Source organism: Rhincodon typus, chromosome 4, assembly GCF_021869965.1.
Source record: "Rhincodon typus isolate 14 chromosome 4, sRhiTyp1.1, whole genome shotgun sequence".
NCBI classification, from domain to species: domain Eukaryota; kingdom Metazoa; phylum Chordata; class Chondrichthyes; order Orectolobiformes; family Rhincodontidae; genus Rhincodon; species Rhincodon typus.
In genome coordinates, this window is record NC_063335.1 from 22,225,740 (window position 1) to 22,235,739 (window position 10,000).

The 10,000-nt window shown below is 36.5% G+C and overlaps 1 protein-coding gene across 1 annotated transcript in view; it reads right to left on the reverse strand.

The window, feature by feature from the left end:
• zfhx4 (zinc finger homeobox 4) overlaps positions 1-10,000 on the reverse strand; it is a 255,751-nt gene that overhangs the window by 222,592 nt on the left and 23,159 nt on the right. Inside the window, exons 2-3 of the mRNA XM_048596252.1 lie at positions 9,641-10,000; positions 7,698-8,200 (exon numbers count right to left, since the gene is read on the reverse strand). The exon at positions 9,641-10,000 is cut by the window's right edge and continues 2,258 nt beyond it. Coding sequence (XP_048452209.1) covers positions 7,698-8,200; positions 9,641-10,000 — 863 coding nt within the window. The remainder of the gene's footprint in view (positions 1-7,697; positions 8,201-9,640) is intronic.

Sequence of the window (10,000 nt, forward strand, 5' to 3'; positions counted from 1 at the left end):
AGCTCTACACCTTGTTATCTCAGATTCTCCAGCATCAGCAGTTCCTACTATCTCTGTAACAGAATTAGATGGATGAGTTATGTAAGTGGGTGCAGCAATGCCAGATGCCATTTGATGCAGCCAAATCTACTGATCATAGGGAAACAGACAAGAACACTCTACAAAACATGCTGAGCTAAGAATATCCTTGAGGACTACTAGGAAAATACCTCGGAGTCTTTGTACACTTGGTTCTAAATATATTCTGCCAATAGGGATCTACAATCAATGAATCAAATAGGATGTTGAACTGCGTTACCTAATTTTGGGCACATAGTGTAATCATCAAAATTATTTTTGGTCACCAAGAAATCAGAAACATTCAAGATTTGGTTCTCTACAATCAAAAGGAGGTGTTTGTGATGTGCTCTTATAAAAGGATAAAAAATTGCTTAAGTATATAGAAAACACGTGTTCACATTAAATTCTGGAACACAAATTCAAAATAGTAAAATATACTTTTAGACCTGATATCAGGTTCTTTATGCAGAATGGTCAACATAGGGAATAGACTTCCAGACAGAGTTTTCTAAAAAATTATTGTTACACTGGAGGATATCTCTGCATGAATAACCTGGTTATCTGTTGAATTTTCAATCATTAGTCGTCTCAAAGCGTGGCTTACATCCTTCATATCTTTCAGTGACGACCCTGCCACAACACCCAAACTGCAGTGGAACAAGTAATTTGCTTAAACTTGCCCAATAATAACCAGTATTGCTAAACAATACAATGTAATTTGATCACAGAACTAAGATGGTTGTCAAAGAGTATTTCATTTGCACTCAGTTTTAAACTAGGGCAGTGATTATTTCCATTTTCTAAAAATAATTAAGGCTACAAGCAAGGTGAATACTTAAGAAATCTCATGCAATGCAATGATAAGAGAGACAGTGTAATGAATAGAGGCACATTTCAGATGCGCCTTGGCAATACCGAAAGAGTCATTATGAAATCTGCAAATAATATGTCCCGGCAAACTGTCTTATAATGTGGCTTTGGAAAGCAGACTTTCTGATTCAACATTTATGTCTGTTTTATGATTTATTAGTGGCTGCTCTAAATAGTCTATATGTATTAAAAACATCATCAAAGAACAGGTGCAATACACCAAGTCAATATGTGACTTAACCAGGGCATATGTCAATATACAATACACATAAAATCTCTCTGTGTAGGGTTCAGAAAGTCTTATGTGCAAGTAATTTTGTTTAATTGTACTGTAACGCAGAACCACTAGAATTTTTCCCTTTGCTCTGAAAGAACCCATTCAAGAGAATCTGTGCTGTAGCCTGAACACTGGCATGTGTGCAATTTAGTAAGAAGTTTAAAATGCAGTTGAAATTTCCATTCTTAACAGTGGGTCACAATTTCTATCTCTTCTCCCTTCTTCAGCCAGGCTGAGGTGAAACATGATCTATTCAGGATTGCTAGGAGTCAACTTTGACGTGCTTCAAAAGCATGATGTAGCAATGGGCCTCCTCTCTAAATCCACTCGGCATTAATTAGCAACTTTACTAATTGCAGAAATGAACGGATTCATCTATCAAGAGTGCCTGTACGGGCCTGAGGTGCAAAACGTGGCTCTGACACAGGAGTCACAGATCATTTGGTCTCTGATTTTGTGATTGCTTTGTAAAATAAAGTTGGCAGGGCATACATCTTCCTCTCCATCTTTAAGTTGTTAAGTATTTCCGAAAGTACACAGAGTACTATTTAAGTTTCATTATGTAAACCACTGTAGAGTAAAGGTGTTTGAGTGAATCAATGGTTAGCAGACAGAATTATGCATCTTGGATAATACTGCTGTCAGTTGGAGTGACATTTGTACCAGTGCACCAATTTTGCATTTTGTCTGTTAATTTGGATAGAATCCAGTCTAAACCAAACTATTGAACTAGTGAACAATAATAACAATAGTTCTGATGAAGAATCACTGGATTTGAAATGTTAACTCTGCTTTCTTCCCGCAAATGCTGTATCTAGCATCCCTAGTTCTTTGTTTTATTTTGTGATAATATTAACAGCAAATCTCCCTTCTCCCACCAGAATCTACGTGCTATGTTCCATGTCTCTACGTGGTTACTACACAAATTCTTGCTAAATTAGCATGAGTTAAGGAGCTGCAACTTTGATGGTGGCATGATTTCCAATGGAGATGCAAGTTTGATTCACTTGTGCAAACCACCTCAGCACATTAACTCTTTGGGTTGCTTCAGCAGCAGTGAACCCACCAAAATGGCCTTCTAGTGTTATAATGAATTGGTCAATTTGCAAAACCAGTCCATTTGCAGAGGCAGATACTGTAATACTTTAAACACAATATTCTTTTTGATGAATTGATGTGATATAAGTGGAGAATTTCAACAAACTTTGAAGGTTATCTTTTCAGTCAATCACTTGAGATGTGTTCTCGGAACCAAACAGGCCCTTGGGTATTTACAATCTGACGGCTAAATGAGCTAATTGTTTCCAAAAATAATCACTGAAAAGCTCTGAAACAAACTGTAAACTATTTTGCTTGATCTTCAAAGTATCAAATTGCCTATTGCAGCAATGAAACCAACCCTATGGGGCTAAGTCTTAGCTATTGAAATACACCCAACTCCATTTCCTGTAGGATTTAAATGATCTTTGTTGCCATGAAACCAATTTTCAAATTATTTCAAACATTTCTTTCTCTAGTCCATCTATGCTCTAGTCTTCTATGCTGTGCGGAAAAACTCTAAACTATGTGCTAATTAGTCCCAGATTGTGACGTAGAACATTCCATTATCATCCCAAACTTGCCTCATATGCATGAGCACACACCTGTAGTTTGAAGAAAACACCACAGAGCTTTTGATAAAGTTTGACTTTGATAAGCATGCCATGATATTCAACAGAAACACATGCATGCATGTACAAACAAACTAGCACGCATGCACCCATGAAAATGAAATTAACAGGAAACAGGTGCCTATTGGCGTGGTTTCCCTTCCCCCATCCAGATCATGACGAAAACATTCTCCATCTGTAGCATGGTAAAGCCTTTGATTTCTTTAAATTGAAATGCTACCCTTTTAAGATATAATGATGTAGTTGTTGTTTTCCTATTTCATTGGTTAAATGTGTAATTCTCTATAATTATTGCCAGAAGTGCCAGTGGTATACATTAATTTTCACTACACTTTCAATTCATAGATATTTGCATGTAACCTTTTCCTGAATCTGCTATGTTTGAGTGGCTGTTATTTTCTCAACAATATGAAATCTGTATTTCATCATCTATACCCAAAAGAGTCAAGAATTGCCATTAAATGAAGCTCAGTTGATAAAAGAAAACAGCAGATTAAAGGCAATGAGTTACAATATTGTGAAATACTACACAAGTAACTCATAAGCATGGTTTTATGTCTGCGATCCCTTACAAAGAAACCTCCCGATCTTGAGTGAGAAATCATAATGCGGAGTAGAAATCGAGTGCTTACCAAAGGAAATAAAAATCACCTGCCTATTCTCATCGATCAGTTAAAGCTCCTTCAGCAGCAGGTAGGAAGAAGGTTGTCAGCCAGCCCCTTTGCTGACACAGGGGGAAAGTAGCAGGAATATAAGCATGAAATAATACTAAATAGGCAATGAGGAAAGGGGTACAAATTCTTTTCATGTCAATTTATTTCCCCCGTGAAGACAGGTATTTTTGCTGAGAATTTCCCCTCTGACACAATGACATCAATATTAGCCTCCCTCCCTCCCACCTCACAGCAGATGGGAAAAAGCCATGACAGGGTGGGAAGTGGGGAATGAAAGAATGAAAGATGAGGAAAGAGACTGTGACACGCCACATGCAGAGGGCACCCATTTTTACAGCAAAGGGTATCAGGGGGCCTGGCTTTCTTGCTGCGCAGACATAACTTTTAATTAACATATTTAAATCAGGGCTGCCACAGTACACTTGGGGTTTGCCCAGAGGAAATCCTTGAGAGTGTGTCTAAAGGGAGGTAGTTACATTGTATTAAAGAAGAAATTCATCATAGAGTGCACCTTACTGAAAAATCCTTGTGAAATGTGTCGAAGAGGAAATACCTATAAAGCATGCTAACAGGAAAATTTTGTGAGATGCATCTATAGAAATCTTTGTGAATTATGTTGAAAAGAAAATACCTCATATTGTTCATCGGGATAGCTTGTCAAACCTTCCATCTGGAAGGTTGTTTGTAGTGCGCTTGGAATACATTTATGGTATATGTCTGATTTTAGTAACGGGAATACCTCCAACCAATATTATTAATTGCTGCAAAGTTAGGTTTTTATAGACCAGTCAAGAGCTGTTTATTTATTTTTAATGAAATCATCCTGATTTGTTTGATTGTATTGATAGCAAAAATCAATATATATATTGATTTGATAAGAAAACAATTACACCCGTCTGCTTTTAAAGAAATTAACCACACAGCACTTAATAAGGAAATGTGTGTCATGAAAAAGCCCTGTGGATGAATATTGAAGGAAGTCTTAGCACAGTTTTCTTTTGGACTTAAAGGTGTTTCAAGGACAATTCTTGTGGAAGATGTCAGATTATTTTTGAATTATTCCTGTTGGAATGCTGTTAGTGTGTGCCTAGCAAATATTGAGAAAAGTTCCTCCAAATGTTCGATGAATATGTCTGGCATGTCTGAAGATTTTGACAGAACATGAGTTATTTTGACTTTCACATGAGGTAGAATTTGTATTATGCTTTTTAACACATTGCCAAGTGATTAGAAGTGAAAATATGGAGGGAGGAATAATGAGTGGTTAATTTCTTATTGACGACTCTACCATAGCATCTAAAGTTAAAAATGAACCCTTCCATGTCTAAGTGAATTGTTGAAAATCGCAACAAGGGAAATCTTGTTAATCAGCCTGTTGTTATTTAGGAATCCTCATTAAAGTTATTTAGGTAGGTTCTCAAACAATAATGTATGAAGACCATTGCAAAGATGACTCATCATGAAATCTGAGCAAATTTTGTTTGCAAAGACTGAGAGTCTTTAGTAAGCGCCCACTTGATAATGTCCATGAATGACTCGCCATCAGTTGCTGTTTGGTTATTGTCTTCAAAAGGGAAACAGATTTACAATGTTTTCTTTTCAACTCAATACTTTTTATTTTTTGCAATAAACATTACCAATCTCAGGAGGTTCATTGTATTAAATGAGGGAAAAAAAGAACTTCTGACCGATCCATAACAAAATGCACTGTAATTAGTGAAAGCAAGGATCCTCTCTGCTCCACACCAGCACTGTATGTCTGCTTACACTCGGAATAAATGCTCCAAACATTACAGATAAGCCCTCCAACAAACCTCCATGTGAATTAAAGTAAAAAACAATGACTGTGGGATAAATGGGAGCAAATATTTTAATCTAGCCAAATTTCCCTGCAGTATTGTATTCTAGTAAAACTTTAAGGTCCTTTTCTATGGCACTTATTGCACATATTTTACCTGATAATTATTTTAAACTATTGTTGATTTTCAATGTTTCTGCTGGGAATTAAGAAAAGCATTTGTGAAGAATTCCACTTTTTACTTACAAAAAGTCCCATGGGTCCTGCTTAAAATCTAATACCATCATACCAGTCTACTGTGACTCTGAAACATTAAAAAAAGTCACATATCGTGTAATTGGCATGATAGTTATGCCTTCTGGGTTAAGCTTGTCAAGATTCTTCCATCCACATAGCTAGTAAACTAAGAGGAAAATCAATAAAATGGAAGAGATATTTGCAGCTGTTGTGTGTCAATAAACCTGTAATAACTCTTTAGGCTCTGCTGATGGGACATGATTCTAAAACGTCCCCAACAACATTAAACATGCTGATTTTTAAACTGGAGATAGGACTTCAGGGAATTTATTCTCACCAAAGAAAATCATTGGATATGTTCAGACAATTCTGCATAATGTCTTTCACATTAAGTTGTATTTCTTAATTGTGCAACCTTGTTTATCTACCAATTACAGTGAGGATTCTACACCCCCCTTCACATCAAAATTGTAATGTGCTGGTTGAATGTTACACAACTTACTCTAATAGTAGGTGTTCTACATGAAAATTTGAAGGATGGTTTATTTAGTTACAGTACATTCTCTGCATATTAAAGGTGATTAATGGTGTTGACAAGTGTTCTAATACATTCTGAGCTTAGATCTTTTACACAAAATAAATTCAAATATTGTCAAATGTTTGCAAAAGTTTGGAATATTAATAAATCTAGACAATTTAGCAAATACTTTGGACATCCACATTTAGCAGCAAGCAAGTCTTTGTGTTTAAGCTTACTAAAAATAAGTATTTGATTATTTTTGCAATTTTACGTTCTAAGTGTTCTGTAAGAAAGATCTATCTTATCATACAACCAGTCATTACCACACTCATATCCACCAAAGCCCATTCTGTCCAGTCCATCATCAAAATTCCAAAACATCAGTGAACACCATCAATATCACACTGTCAACTGTGCATTCAGTCTTTATGAAAGTTGACTCAGAATGTCAAGCAGACATGTTGAAACAACAATGGCCTTTCAAGTTTTTAATCATTTCATGACTCTTTGGTGAGACTTGTTAATGACTGCATCTCAAAGACCTAGTTTTCTGCCTAATTATTAATGTCTTAGTTTAAGACCCCAAAGACTGCGAGACTTCAGACACACCTACTAAGTACTCCTTTCCTGATATATAATTAGGATTGTCCATCATGCTAGCAACACATCAATTCATCAATCAAATTGTTTGTCAAACAGTGGAAAAACAATTTTTCACTTGGCTGTCCTTAGTTCACTGGAATTAAAAAAATGTTTGACACCATTACTACATCCTCTTGTAAAAGTATGTCATTTCAGGAGCATGCACGATGAGACAACTTATAGACATTAGCTGATAGGCTTGATAATCAATAAACAACTTATCAAAGTTGAAGGGGAAATCAGAAGTGCAATCATTATGGTTGTTATCAATAACAACAGATTGAGCTTGCCAAATATAGACCACTCCTCCTCTAGCTCAAGGGTCAATTACTGGATGTCTCAATAAAATTGACTCTAACAGAAATCCATTTTCACGACTTCAGTGTGTATGTAGTGCACTGAAAATGGCAGCTCATTGACTCGTTGTTAAGTATGTTATTTTCATTATGTAGTGTACTGAATATGGCAGCTCATTGACTCCACATTGTTAAGCATGCTATTTTCACTATGCTTAAGGAACATTTTCTTGCCTTTATAACACTGTTAATTTGTTGCACACTTGCAGGTGTACACCAGTGAATAACTGACTTATGGAAAATAAACAGAATCAAATACCAATGGTTAGCTTGGATGCTGAATAAACAACTTGTTATTGTCTGTCCAATAACTAACATTCACCAAAATCAATTAAGATTACATGGTCTTGGAGATGATGTTCTAACTTTACAGTTTATTTGGTTTATACTTCAAATGATCTTTTTTATAGTTCTATTTTGTTTCTGATAATTTTGAATTTTAATAATTATCTGTGCAACTTTGGCTAATTTAAATTGTCTATATTTTCAACTCTTTTATATAGAAATATAGGCAATTTAGATCTTCCACAGAACACTGTCTCTTTATGTATAATATATTGTGTACATATAAATGTCAGTTCTCATTTTCTTACCTTGTACAGCTTAACTGCTGCTTCATGCCTATGGTTGGTACTATGAAGGCGCAACTTATCCACACTGTTAGTATAATAGTCACAGGCATTGCATTTCAGATGCACTGGATTCCCAATAGCTACACACTTGAGCCTCCACTCATTAGGTTTGCCCCCTTCTCTTATGTGGGCCACCAGCTGATATTTCTGCATGTGTTTGTCTGTCTTGCAATGGAGCTGAAAGTTGGCCTTCAGCTGAGTGTTGTAGTTGCAGAGCTTACATTGATAGATGTCACCAATCACAGCCTTCCACTCCTCTTCGGGGAGTGAACGCTCACTGTTCACATGCAAGCTCAGAGCCTCCAGGCTGTCGGTGGTAAATTTGTTGCAGACAGCACATTGAAACAGCTTCAGCGAGGGGTCATTGATGTAAGGTGAAATCTCTCCGGCAGGAAGGAAGGACAGGTCATCACCCACTAGTTGACCACTTGCAAGCCTCATTTCAGGTGGTAGCTCATTATTAACTGTGAAGAGAAAATCAAGAAGAAATAGTATGCTGTTAGAAAAAGAAAAGCATATACCACAGAAAGAAAAAAAAGTATTTACACAGTGTCTATTATGACTACCAGGCATCTTAAGGTGCTTTACAGTCAACGAAGTGCTTTTGAAGTGTCGTCGCTGCTGCATTGAAGGAAATAAAGTAGAAACAAACAGAGGAATTGATAACATAAAACCTTGGTGAGCAGTTTGCTTTCTCTGGAGCTTAAACTATAAAAAGCTATAATAGGATTGAATCAGGATCAATTACAATCATCCCTTTCAACTTCTAAATTCTCTCATCAGATAGCTTTAATTACTTCTACTGGGCATGATGTCATCCCTGAATTTGTACTTTTAAAGACATGAATGTTGATCAACGATAAAACAAAAATGCAGCATATTTATAGCTTGTGTTCAAATTTACCTTCATTACATGAATTCAAATTTCTGAAAGAAATACTACGGCCCAGAAAATTTCTGAGATTTACTCCCACTCTTTTTGCATTGCTTCCCTGGAATTACACCAGAAATCCCACTTACACATGTAATCTGGGTAAGGCTAGAGTAGCTCCACACAATTTCCCGGCCCATGAACGCCAAAGCACTTCCTTTTCAATAATGTCATTTGTACAGACATTTAGCGAAGAAGTAACATTTAGTATAAGTGCTAAACCCAACCTTATAGCAACACAATAAGTGTATCTAAACTGTTAACTGCCTGGCATAAATTCTGCAGGACATAGTGGAAAGTGTCAAAAGAATAATTGTGATATCACACAGTAGTACTTTCTGATGATAGGTGCCATGGATTGGCAGATCATCACTAAATTTACAGATATATAAATATGAGCTTTGAATTAACCTTGTCTTAGTGAATATGCACCAATATGTACTGAGAGCCTTTACTTTTGAAAAAAAACATACATCAGAATCTGAAAAGTTATTAGAAGCCGCATAAAAACTGAGCTCAATTGAAATGTTGGAAACACTTTAAATCGATGGAAAGTCAAACAAAATCATTTAAAAGTGATCCAGTAGTATGCAGATGTTAGATGTCTACCCATTTAGGCATGGTAAGTTTCAGATTTCAATGAAATGATCTGAAAATAGTTTTATAAAATTCAATATTATGAAAACTGCAGGGAAATAAATGCCAAATATATAATGAATACACAAGGTCACACTTCCATCAACAGGAACAATACATATTTGAAATTACACACATTGGGATTAAGGATCATTACTATTTCCATTTATTCTATTAATAACTACAGTTAAAGGGAAGTAATAGGAAATGTTGTAGTCTAGTGCAGGAAGGAAAAAAGAAAGCTGTATTGCTCAGAAGAGGCAATTTGGACCTCAATGAGTTAAAGCTGCAATATGAAAATTGTAAAGGAGAGGAAAAGATGCCAAGAGGCACTGACCTATTCCTGGTGCTACAGCTGCAGCTGTTGCAGGGTCAAGCTGGAATGGACTTAACATGAATTGCTGGTCAGTTGGATTTTCCAGTTTCAGGCCTGTCAAGCCTACGTTTTGGGCCAGATAATACTGGTAAAGCTCAGCCTCAGCAGGTGCCAGACCCAACTGCAGGCTGTGCTGGATTTGTTTCATGTTCTGCTGCAGCAGCATCATGTTGTGCATGTGCTTTTCACTCGTCATGTGGATGCGAAGGTTCCTTGCCACATTGGTTTCATAATCACACACCTCACACCGCCAAGTAGGCTTTTGTTTTGGTTTGGATGGGGATGGTGTCCCACAGCCACCAGACGTAGGTCCTGGAGCAT